General features: G+C 34.4%; 4 protein-coding genes across 4 annotated transcripts; 2 read left to right on the forward strand and 2 right to left on the reverse strand.

The window, feature by feature from the left end:
- Positions 1–286: 286 nt before the first annotated feature.
- On the forward strand, positions 287–9,400 carry DFA_05420 (uncharacterized protein; the record flags this gene model as incomplete). Its single annotated transcript, XM_004361082.1, has 8 exons — positions 287–342; positions 741–3,274; positions 3,365–4,288; positions 4,574–5,179; positions 5,771–7,325; positions 7,402–7,520; positions 7,587–7,745; positions 7,833–9,400. The coding sequence occupies 8 exons, from the start codon at positions 287–289 to the stop codon at positions 9,398–9,400; spliced, it is 7,521 nt and encodes a 2,506-aa protein (XP_004361139.1).
- Positions 9,401–9,505: 105 nt separating this feature from the next.
- Positions 9,506–10,179, reverse strand: srp19 (signal recognition particle 19 kDa subunit; the record flags this gene model as incomplete). Its single annotated transcript, XM_004361083.1, has 3 exons — positions 9,506–9,675; positions 9,751–9,853; positions 9,952–10,179. 3 exons carry the CDS (start codon positions 10,177–10,179, stop codon positions 9,506–9,508), a joined length of 501 nt encoding a protein of 166 aa, XP_004361140.1.
- Positions 10,180–10,450: 271 nt separating this feature from the next.
- DFA_05422 (uncharacterized protein) lies at positions 10,451–11,473 on the forward strand (the record flags this gene model as incomplete). The annotated part of the gene is made up of 3 exons (XM_004361084.1): positions 10,451–10,604; positions 10,673–11,250; positions 11,327–11,473. 3 exons carry the CDS (start codon positions 10,451–10,453, stop codon positions 11,471–11,473), a joined length of 879 nt encoding a protein of 292 aa, XP_004361141.1.
- An 83-nt stretch (positions 11,474–11,556) lies between these two features.
- Positions 11,557–12,542, reverse strand: DFA_05423 (uncharacterized protein; the record flags this gene model as incomplete). Its single annotated transcript, XM_004361085.1, has 3 exons — positions 11,557–11,687; positions 11,803–12,203; positions 12,283–12,542. The coding sequence occupies 3 exons, from the start codon at positions 12,540–12,542 to the stop codon at positions 11,557–11,559; spliced, it is 792 nt and encodes a 263-aa protein (XP_004361142.1).
- Positions 12,543–12,653: the final 111 nt, after the last annotated feature.

Raw genomic sequence — 12,653 nt, forward strand, 5'->3', positions numbered from 1 at the left:
CTGATGGATGAATGAATATTATTATTAGTGTTTGTTGTGTGATGTGTGTGTGTGTAAATGGGAATAGGTTCACTCACACATATTTGTAGAGAATGTCGCTCATTTCTTCCCGAAAGAATATATTCATTCAATTTGGAAGGAAATTTCATCTTTGATCTTCCCGAACCAACAATCGATTCTCGAAAAAGAAATTTGGACACAACAAATAAATAGACTATTGTATCAGTATTAACATTTGATAGTTAAATAAATAAAGTTTTTTTTTTACAACTACTATCTAAGAATGATGAAAATATTACTCTTACACGTAAGAGTGTCTCTATTGTTCATTGGTGGTAGAGAGTATTAAATTTTTAATACAAAAACTTTTTTTTTTTTTTTTCGATGCAAAGTCAATCACACCCCTTTTGCTGACTTGATGGTCGTCTGTCATGACGGTGTGAGGTCAATCATTGCACACAACTTCACATTATTGAATAAGAACATTATTTATATTTATATATTTATATATTTATATTTTTATTTATAAAACATTACTTTTCAAAATTAGTACACTTTACATCTCATTCATCATCTTCATCACTCACTCACTCACTCATCATTCATATTGATAAGAAGATGTATTGGGAGATATTTTATATATATTGGCAACTACTACCAATACTAAAGAGAGTACTTTCATTAGTATTCTTTTATGAAGATGATCATCGAATATATTATCACAACAACTTTAATAATAGTAATAGTAATAGTAATAGAAATAGAAATAGATTAAATAATAATAAAAAGAATAATGTTGTATTAGAAAAGGAGGAAGAAGAAGAGGAAGAGGAGAGTGAAGATGAACAAGTATCGTCATCAGATAATTCTTCATCGTCACCGTCAACATCAGATAATAATTCCTCATCGTCACCTTTAACATCAGATAATAATTCAGTATCTGACTCACCACCATTAGTGTCGTCGTCGTCACATACCAGTACTTTAGATGGTAGTGGTATTAGTGATGACAAGACACAACTTGCATCATCATCATCATCATCATCATCATTGACAGAGGTTATTAATACCATCTCTTCATCAGATGCAACGACTACTCCAACTCAACAATCAACAAAAAAAGATAATGATACCAATGATAACATATCATCATCATCAATAGCATTGACATCATCAACATCAACAGCATCTCATCCTTTATCTGGGTCACAATCAGTAAACACTAAAAAGGATAGACGATCATTGGCCAACTCTAGTGGATCAAATGTATCAACAACGAATAATAATACCAATCCAGGATACATCACAAAGAAGACAAATAATAATAATAATAATAATAAGCAACAACAAGTCAATAATAGTAGTAGTTCTTCTTCTTCTTCTACTACTACTAGTAATACAACTACTAGCAACCCAAACAAATTAATAATCTCTTCAGAATTATCAAGGTTATTGGCAAATGATCAAAAGAATCAACAACAACAAGAGATTAAAAAGGAGCAACTAGTTCCAGTTGTAAAGGTTGAAAAGGTAGATGAAGATGAACAAGAGGAACAAGAACAAGATGGTAGTGGATATTATGCACCAAGAAAGTCAAAAACAAACAACAACAACAACAATGGTGATAAACCAAGATCACCATATGAAGTATATTCATCTCAATCTATTACACCAACCATTCTATCAAATAGAGATTGGTTATATGATTCAACACCAAATGGTACTAGTAATAACAATAATAGTATTAGTAGTAGTACTAGTTCATCATGTTTTCGAACCTATGATAATATCATTAACAACAACAACAACAACAACAAAAATGATTCAACTACAACAACAACTACTACCACTACTACATTATCATCATCAAATGTTAGTGTAGGTCAAAATCTTTATGATAATCAAAATACATCTCCTTTTACTCCTACTACAACAACTCAAGATCAAATAATTAAACCAATAATATCCTCACAACAAAAACAACCATCATCAATATTAACAACAGATGAATCAAATTTAGAAGGAATATTAGAATTAAAAAATGGAAAGGTTGGATGTTCAATATCATGGAATGATACATTCCAGCGATTGTTATTGTTGCCAGAGGATGATCAAGAGAAAAAGTTTGTAAAATATAAACACTTGTCATCGCTCAGCAAAGACTTTCTACATTCTGCCATCACGTATGGAAAGATTATCATTGAAGAACGTTTCATTGAAGAGAGATACAAGACCATAAAAGGAGTGCCAGAGTTGGGAGGTCAGGCCGGTGGCCAAAAATACCTCTATAATGGCATTTTATTCAAGTTTGCATCGGATTGGATGGATATTTATGGTAGCGACGAGTACTCTATGAAGGCAGGAGGACACGAACTAAAGAGTATCATGAGATACTATGGTTGTGAAGGTATCCATGTGCCATTGATGGCTTTACTCGATTATCGTGGTTTTAGATTGGTTGCCATGTCCATCTTGCCCATTTCACCCAAAGCAACGATTGTCTATGGCTCTAGTGATGGTGGAAAGAACGTGCATGCTACACGTCCTGAAATCAACGAGAGAATGAGACTAGCTGCTAAAAAGCTCAATATCAAAGGTCATTTATGTGGCAAGGGCGAAAAGAAGGAGGTACTGTACGGACCAACCGACATTGAAGGTCATATTGGCAAAGATGGGTTGTTTTACGTATTGGACTTTGCACGTGTGTTTCCTCCTACAGCCGACAAGCGTGTTGAAGAGTCTTTTCTCTACCGACTCTTTAGACCAGAGTTTATCCAGACCTATCACATCCCTCTGTCGAGTGACGCCTACTCGCCATTTGGAAAGGTCGATCCAAACGCCATGCAATACAACAACTCTGAGGTCAAAGAGGCGACCGAGTATCTCTACAATGTGTGTATCCCCAAGGTTGCCTCTTGGATGGATGCACACTCCAACACCATCAATTGGCTGTCGCAGTTGACGGAAATCATCCATCGTGAAGGAATCAATGTCCGATACCTTGGAATCATCAGACACCATGTACAAGATCCGAGGTTAAAGCAAGTGCTGCTCACAGAGATAGTTGCCCGTGTCTTTAAAAACATAATACGTGCAGAGTTGCGTGAAAAAATGAAGGAAATGCGATCCATCGAGGCAGACTCTTACATCCAAGTTGTCATGGATTTTTTCAACATTATATTGGGTGCTCCAGTTCAAAAACATGATCGTCTATGGTATCATTCAATTAAAAATGAAATTTTATTAAGATTTGATAATTCTTTATCAAATGAAGGTAAAATAGAATAATATATATATATATATAATACAATGTATGAATTGCTATATTAACTTTTAATTTTAATTTTTTTATTTATATTTTTAGAAAAAGATTCAAATTTTGATTTAAAAAGTCAAGTTGATATTTATAATATATTTGTAAGATTATTAAGTATGACTGGAATTAAATTGGCAGATGAATCAATGAAGGAAATGAAAAATGATTCACAATCTTTCCGTGTTGTACTGTCTGATATTGCGGCAATGGATGTTAAAGTTAAACATATGAATATCATTTCATTGGCAGAGGGTAATGCACTCTCACTTCAATGTATGATGTGGGATGGACGTGGCAGCGAGCGTCTCTTTAAGCTGGCTACCAACAAGTTTGAAGAGGCTATTAGATCGACACCCGACAATAAGGATATCCTCAATGGATATGCAAATGTATTAAAACAATTGGCATTGACCGTTGGAAAGAGTGATAGTATGGTCTATTTGGAACGTAGTTATTCAAATTATCTACTTGCCAATAATTACATGTCACTTTTAACTCTTGGTGACCTTTTATATAATCTTTATGTTTACAATGGTGAAAGATATAATTGTAGTGGTCAAAATATTGTAAATAATAATAGTAATAGTAATAGTAACAATAATAATAATAATAATCAACAAAACAACAAATCAAATAATGCAAAAAATAATCAAAATAATCAAAATAATCAAAATAATGGATTTAATTTTTCAAAACGTAAAAGTCAAGATGATATATCAAGTATAGATTATTTATGGTTAAATAGAGATTTGGTTTCTTTGTTGGCAGAGAAATGTTATAGTGCAGTGGCATTTTGGGGTGTAGAGAATAGAAGTAATCTATTAAACTCGAGTGTAGAGATATTGTCGAGACGATCATCTTCAATGCCACAGATCAGTAACGAAACACGGTCAATTGCCTATCTCCGTCTGGCCAGTCTTTTAATGAGCAAGGCTGTTGGATCATACGATCGTACCATGTTTAGCAAAGCTGGTAAATACTTTAGAGAAGCATTCCGTATCATTCTCAAGGATAGCTCATTGTGGACCAAGTTCCCAGTACCCGAATCAATCATCCAACGCAGTCAGGAGCAAATCGCACTCTGGGCTCAACTATTTATCGACTCGTCGTCGTTTATCGATCCCAACTACCAAATGTGCCAAAACTCTGATCTGGTTGGCTGTGACGACAAGGATTCCAGTATGCTCGTCTTTCCCACACTCCTCCAGGCACCCATCATCCACACACACCTATTTAACCGCGAGATGCTGACCGCAGACTTTTTACTCTACCTCTGCAAGGTCTATTCGAACCAGATCACCTATCTATCGTTGCGAAAGATTCCCATCCAGGTCGGTCTCGTTGCACCCATCCTCTCGAGCATTGTTCGTAACTTGGGAGAGAGTCTGATAAAGTTGGATCTCTATTCAATGTCTTGGATTGAAGACTCTGACATTGTAGCATTGGCATCGTTTATGGGCAACCTCAGATCGATCAATATTGGTGAAACGGGTGCACAAGGACGATCCATCATTGCACTCTTAAACAACTGCAAAAAGTTGACACGTCTCAATGCTAAAAAGTGTAGAATATTAGATCGTGAATTTATTGCTCAACCAAGTAACAATAATAATAATAACAATAATAATAATATCAATGTACTCCATGGTGATTATGCTTTGGAATGTTTGGATTTATCATCTACGGATTTAGGAAAGTCACTAGCTACACTGTGCTCACATACGTTGAATCTACGTCATATCAATTTGTCAGGATGTCCTAATCTATCGACCCCAGAGGTGATTAAATTGACATGTTGCTGTAAATCACTAGAAAAGTTGAATCTGTCAAATTGCAGTCAAATCGGTGATGAAGCAGTTCAGAGTGTGTTTGATAGATTAGATCGCTTACAATGGTTGACACTGAGCCAATGTCGTATCTCTTTTATCCCCTTTATTCAAACTGATAACCGTTCATCGTCGACAACAACAACAACAAACAAGAAAACACAACTATTGCAACACTTTGACATTACAGGATGCAAGTTGAGAAACTCAACCTACAATATCCACTCGTTTATCAATTTAAAGCAACTAAGAGCATCTAGCTCCAACTTACCATTGGAAGAGGTGTTTGAGGTGCTTCAGCATTGTCGACAATTGGATGAGTTGATTTACAATTGTAGCACTAATATCAGTGGGTCTGGTAGCACTGTCGATGGAATGAAAAAGTCATCTTCATTGCCATCGTTTAACAACTATGTTACCAATCACCCCTCATCATCACCTACCTCCTCCTCCTCGTCGACAGTACAACGCTTCCAGATGGCTGCTAGCAGACTTCCAACAGAGTTGAAATTAAAACGACTCGAGCTCCAAGCTAGCAGCAACATTACATCTAGTGTCTTGGAAGAGATTTTAATGCGATCAAACCACTTGGAAACACTCAACATTTCACAGATGGATTTGGATATAGGATGCTTTGTGACGATTGGAAAGTTTTGCAAGTCACTCACCTCGGTAGATTTAGCATCTTGCAAGTCCGTCTCTGATAGTTGGGTCGAGATGATGATCAGTTCATGTCGTAGAATCTCTCGTCTCAACCTATCTTCTTGCCATTTGATCACCGATGTCTCGATCAATGCCATTGCCAACAATCTACACTATCTCACTCATCTGTCAGTCAAGAAGTGTCCTTTGATCAGTGAGTTGGGTATACTGGCCAGTCGATGCATCTTCCTCAGCACGCTTGACTTGTCAATGAGTGAGAATATATCCGATGCATCTGTCCTCCGCATATTACAGCTTACCAACCTCAAGCATCTCAACATACACGGATGCAAACGTGTTACAGATGAATCAATCAGATTACTTTGTGGAGAGGGTAGCAGTACCAGTATTGGCGGCAGCAGCAGTAGCAATGGTAACCCTGTTATTGGAGGTATTGCTCTAAAGTCTCTAGTCATTGGTCACAACAAGATGAGTGATCCAGCGATTGAAATGTTAAAGTACACGAGAACCAATGTACATTTGACAAACCATACTCCAGGCTCTATCAATGCACTTCCCAACAGCCTGTCGTCGTCTGCTCCACCCATGTCACCTTCACAGTCAAGTTTGTCCATCTCTTCATCATCTTCGTTGAGCACGAGTAGTTCGTTGCTGAGCAGTACTGGCAACAGCATTGGACAGAGTGGTGGAATGTCAACCTCTTCAACGAGCACTCCAGTCATTACACCAGCCACTCAAAAAAGTTTGTTGGCCGATCTCAAGAGCATCAAGACACATCCAATCCCACTTGTCTCTGCCGAGCCTGTTGACTCTTCAGACTTACTCACTTGGCACGCCAATATCGCTGCACCTGTCGGGTCACCCTTTGAAGGAGGTATCTTTCATTTGGAGTTAAAGTTCCCCAACAACTATCCAGCCAGTCCTCCAAGTGGCGTGTTGTTGACACCCTTCCCACACCCACATGTTCACGACCGCGGTCGTATATGTCTCGATATTCTCTCTGATTTCCAAAGTTACTTTCAAGGACACAGTGATTCGAAAACCGACAAGTCATCGGGTTGGTCGAGTGCATACAGTGTATCAACCATTCTTATTCAAATTCAAACCTTCCTCATTACATTGGACGACGATGAAACTGAACCAAACAGTCTCCCCATTCAGGAATACTTGATGAAGATTCCAGAAGCAATTGCTGGAAGTCGTACATTTAATTGTTCATCTTGTCAACATCGTTCTGATTGTCCATGGCCACCTCTTCCAGAAGACACAACAACTCAACAATCCAACAATAATAATAACAATTTGAACAAAAACACTGAAAAATCTTTAATAACTTTACAAGATGCAAAGAATAATATCAATAATAATAATAATAATAATAATAATAATAACAACAGCATCAATGATAATGATGAAAAAGAATTTTTAAACAATATTGAATCAGAGTTGGTTTGTTATCATAATAGATCTTCTTATAAAGAAGATATACTTGGTATTGGAATTAATATAATATCAAAACCGTATGTATCAACAAAACACATTAATTACTTTTAAACTATAGTTTCTAACTTTTTATTATTATTTAATTTAAATTAGAAATTCAATCAAGATTGATGCAATCAGTACATCACTAGATTTATTATCATTGGAAGCCTATAATCAAGGTGTAAGAAGTTCAATCATGAAAGAACCTTTTAATTATTGGTTACCATTATGTATGTCAAACAAACAACAAGATTTATTGTTTATTCATTGTTATTAATAGATTTTCTCGTTTAAAGATATTAATAAGCAACATGGTGAAAGAGCATGGAAACTATTAGAATCATCATTAAAAGATATATTCCATGTAAAACAATTTAAACCAGAGTTGGCAAAAGTATTCCTTTGTAAGGCAATGAATACAATGTGTGTCAATATTATGAATGAAACTTTACATGGTATGTATCATTTAATAATATATATATATTTATATATTCTTTCATTATCCTCTAATCAATTTTTTATACCTCTTTTTATATTTTTAGCATCTATTAAAATGTTGGAAGGATATTGTTTATTCCATCAATTATTCCTTGCATTTATTAAGAGATATCCAGATTTGTTGGTTGAAATCAACAAGGAGATTTATGATTTTATTCATTTGCCAAATATGAGACACAAGAGAGAGACTCCAGCCTTGGGAGAGTTCTTACCTCTTTTGACAGTATCTGATTATAAGTGGTCAGAGGTGGCTTATAGCTATTTGGAAGAAAACTTTGACCGAAATGTAATGTGGATCATCAAAAAGAATCCAGAGTTTGGTAACATGGATCCAGCAATCGATAGAGATCGTCCAAAGATTGCAATGGAAGCATCAATTGTTTCGATCAGACTGTTGTTATTCCACGTCTACTTTTTGCAACATATTGCCCGTCCAGAGGGAGGCAGTCTCGACTCTATCGCAACACAGTATAACCGTTACTTTGGCAAGCCTATGAAAGCAACCCGTGACAACCTCCAAATGGCTGTCAAGGACATCATGCGTGTCAAGAGTTGGGACGAGTTCTTTACTCGTGTAGGAGTGACACCCCCATCTGAACCAGACTTGATTGAATGGCTAAAGAGATCAATTCAAAACTCGATTGCTAAAAGCTACCACAAACCATCAAACAGTGGTAAAAAGGCCGGTGGTGGAAAGAGACAGTTATACGACACACCAACAAGAAAGAAATCATCGTTTGACGACAAGACGTCACCGATCAGACACTTGTCTCAAGAAGAAGACTTTTATAATCTTCAATTCCTATCACCACCGAACAACGATGACAACAACGGTATTGGCATGCTGCCACCTCCTTCACCTAGATCGATAAACATGTTGGAAATGCCATCCCATCCACTATCTTATCGCGATAGTTTGGTATTTGGTTCACAATACCAATTCTATCAACAACAACAACTTCAACAACAATTACAACAACAACAACAAGGACAATTACAACCAACTAACCAACAACAACTACAACAACAACAACAACAAGGACAAAGATCAAGATCTGGATCAGGTGCCAATAATAATAATAATAATAACCATTCTGTACCGTCTCCACCAGACTTGGTGTATGATTACTCACACCAATCACAACCAACAGCAGCAGGGTACTATGCCTATCCATATAATCCACCCATGCCATTTAATTTGAGTTATGATAATAGTCAAGGTGACGGATACACATTTGTATTCCAATCCCCATCTGCATCTTCTGCCTCACCATTACTTTCGCCTCCATCACCATACCAACAACCGATCCAATCAGGTAGATCAACTTCACCTCCTCTTCTTAGAGGTTACAGTCAATACCAAAAAAAGAAACCATCAAATTCCCATCAAAAATATCAATCTCAAAATAATAATAATAACAAACATCATCATCATAATAATAATAATAATAATAACAATAATAATTATAATAACCACCATAATAACAACAACAACTATGGCCATAACAATAATAATAATAACTATAGATCAGATGGAATTTGTAAATTCTTTGTAAATGGTAATTGCCTCAAAGGAGACAAATGTAACCTATTACATCCAACCAGTCATTAAATTAATTAATTTGTCAAACCAAAAGAATGAATAAATGATCCAACCATATTTAAATGACCAAAGCTGAATATATAGTTGATTGTGTGTTGTAAATTACATTATTATTTATTTTCCTTTCTTCTTCTTATTGTCCACCACCTTTTTAATTTCCTTTTCTTCTTTTGGTTTAACGATTGGTGTATTTAACATCAACATTGATTCTGGTTTGAAATCTTCTGGTCTATTTGGGTAGTTTGTATTAATATATTCGCAAATCTTTAATAATAATTGTGTTTCTAAAGGAATATTCAAAGAATGATTAGTATCATGTATGATGATGAATGTTTGTTGAAGTTAGGGATGTTTCATACTATTGGATATTGAAGCTACCAAAGGTACCTGTGTTTCAAAATTAATGATTTGTAATCTAATTCTACCTCTTTGATAGAAATCTGCTGGGTATCCTTTTGATGTCTATAGATAGAATGAATAATTGATAAGTAAATGGTGTTTGACTTTTTGGTCAACGATGATCATAATCATATGATTCAAAAGAAAGAAAAGCTATTTACTTCTATAATTGGATGAAGACCTAGCATAGCAATAGCCTTTGCTATCTCTTCTAACATTGGGTTCTTTACACCCTTATCCTTTGGTACTTTTCTACCTTGATCTCTTTTGAGACTAGAGTTCATATATTGTGGGTAGACGACTGTGAATTTCTTATAGTTTGGTATAGTCGATGTGTTGACCATCTTTGGTTGTTGTACTTGTGTAACTTGTGGTTGTGCTGTACTCATTCTTTTACTTTGTATATTAATATATATTTATATATATATAGAGTGAGTGTGAACTAAAGTAACTTTAATCAAACAAGCTTGTTTGATCAGATCACAAACACCCAAAATATAAAATTTCAAAAACTAAATTAATGATACCTAACATCAGTAAATAATATATTTGTGTATGGGTAGGGGTGAATCAGTACTTAGGTTCATTTTCATTATTATCATCTCACATACATACAGATAGATAGATAAAGATACACAAATACTAAACAAAAAATTAACGATGAGTAACAATCAACAGTATCATTATTCTAGTAATTCCAATTCTTATTATTCAAATTATCATAAGAATAAGAATACTACTACTAATAATAATAATAATAACAATAACAATAATAAGAATAATAAGAATTATAGTAATACTTTGTGGAACAATGGTATGTAAAAGAAAGATGAGAACCAATGAATGAATAAACATATTTATTTATAACTAATTTAATTTCAGGAAGGAAATTTGATAATAATGCCACTTTTATTGATTTGGATGGAAGTGAGGATGAAGAGGTTGTTGTAAAAGGACCAACATCAAAGCCTATTGATCAACCAAACAAACAAACCTTCTATCACTACCCAACTCCCAATCCTCCTCCATTTATACCTCTTCCTCTTCCAAAACCAACTATACTTACTCCTCTTCAACTTCCAAAACCAAATTTATCGACTCCATTTATTAGTAATAATAATAGATTTAATGATTATGATTATAAATATGAAGAGGATGAAATTGAATTTTCTCAAGATGAAGAAACCTCGTCATCGTCATCGTCATCGTCGTCATCTTCTTCATCATATGATTCTGGAGATGAAGGTGAATCCCAAGAGGGGGAGGAGGAGGAGAAGGAGGAAGAAATGGATGAAGAGAGTTATTCATCATCTGATTATGATGAATACAGTATGGCTATTATACCTCACCCTACTAAACCATTCATTGATGAAGAACCACCAGCTACAATGGAAAGAAAAGAAATCTTTAGACTCGAGGGACCAAAGAAACGAGTCCGAATCAATTTTACATTTGAATATGTAACGATATTGATATGTTCAATTCTATTCTTTATGTTGTGTTTTTATTTTATATTTCCAAATTTATCATTTTCAGTTTCCAACTTTTAAAAATAATAATAATAATAATAATAATAATAATAATAATAATAATAATAATAATAATGAATCCAACATTGCAAATCTTGTAAAAAATAATAATAATAGTTTTTCCAGCAATCCAATTAGAATTTGTTTTGAATAAAGCAACCAATCTTGCTACTAGTTTTCTTTTTAAAATGATATTATTCTTTTAATAATACTGTGTTTTGTTCTATCATTGTTGATTTATTTTCCCTTTATTATATTACATAACATATTGTACAATGATTGTGCAGCTGGAGCCATATATATTTTTAAATCCTTGATGATAGAGTCTGCCTTTGTCAAGACATTATGAGCAGATGCTGCAGTAGCAGCTGTAGCCGATGGAGAACGTGCCAAAAAAATGTGTCAATTTAACAAACCATGATCGACTCATTTTAATTCCAAATCCCAATGCAACGGCCACAAAAAATGGTCCAAGTAAATAACTTTTAGTCTCTAATAGTGCATCCAATATATATCCATTTAATCCCTTTTTCATTATTACTCTAGTAGTATTATTGTTACTCTGATTACCACTACCATCTACATGATTATTGTAGTAATAGTCACCATTGAATTGTTGTTGATGTTGTTGTTGTTGATGATCTTGATAACCATATTGTTGTTGGTAGTTGTTATTATTATTGTTGGATTGATTATAATCATCATAAATATAACTACTGTTATTATTGTTATTAGTATTGTTGAATAGTTGATCTTGAAATATTTGTTTAATCTCTTGTTCAAAATAGTCAAATAATTGGAAGAGACAATCCAAAACAGACTCCATATTTGTACCATCCAATAAATCGTTTGCATTAAATAAGTAATCTTCTGAAACATATAATCTAAATAAGGATCAAGTTAGTAACCATTGATGGTGATGATGATAATGATGTCAAATTGTTGCAACACCTGCTTACATACCTGCATTTCTTTAAGAACAAATGAATGTTCTCATTTCTTTTAAACTTTGGTAATGGTTCATTATCACTGAAATGTATATAGTCGGCAGGTTGATGGAAAGAGTTCATCAACTTGCACAAAATTCTGCCATCTCCCAATGCAGGACACAAGTTCTCATAGGGTATGTTGATATGTAGTATATGTTCTATGATCTGCTTGGCTGTTGTATTTTTTCTTTGATATTCATCTTCTTGTTGATCTACTACAGTATTTCTATTCATTTAAAACAAACTACTACTACTATCTTGGGATCCTATTTATGTTATGTTGCTTGAGAATATGTGAAATGTGATAAGATGATCAGTGATAATCGATTATCTCTTTTGCTCTTT

Source organism: Cavenderia fasciculata, assembly GCF_000203815.1.
Source record: "Cavenderia fasciculata unplaced genomic scaffold Scf_Dfasci-G-o-80e12.f1-5, whole genome shotgun sequence".
Classification (NCBI taxonomy): Eukaryota; Evosea; class Eumycetozoa; order Acytosteliales; family Cavenderiaceae; genus Cavenderia; species Cavenderia fasciculata.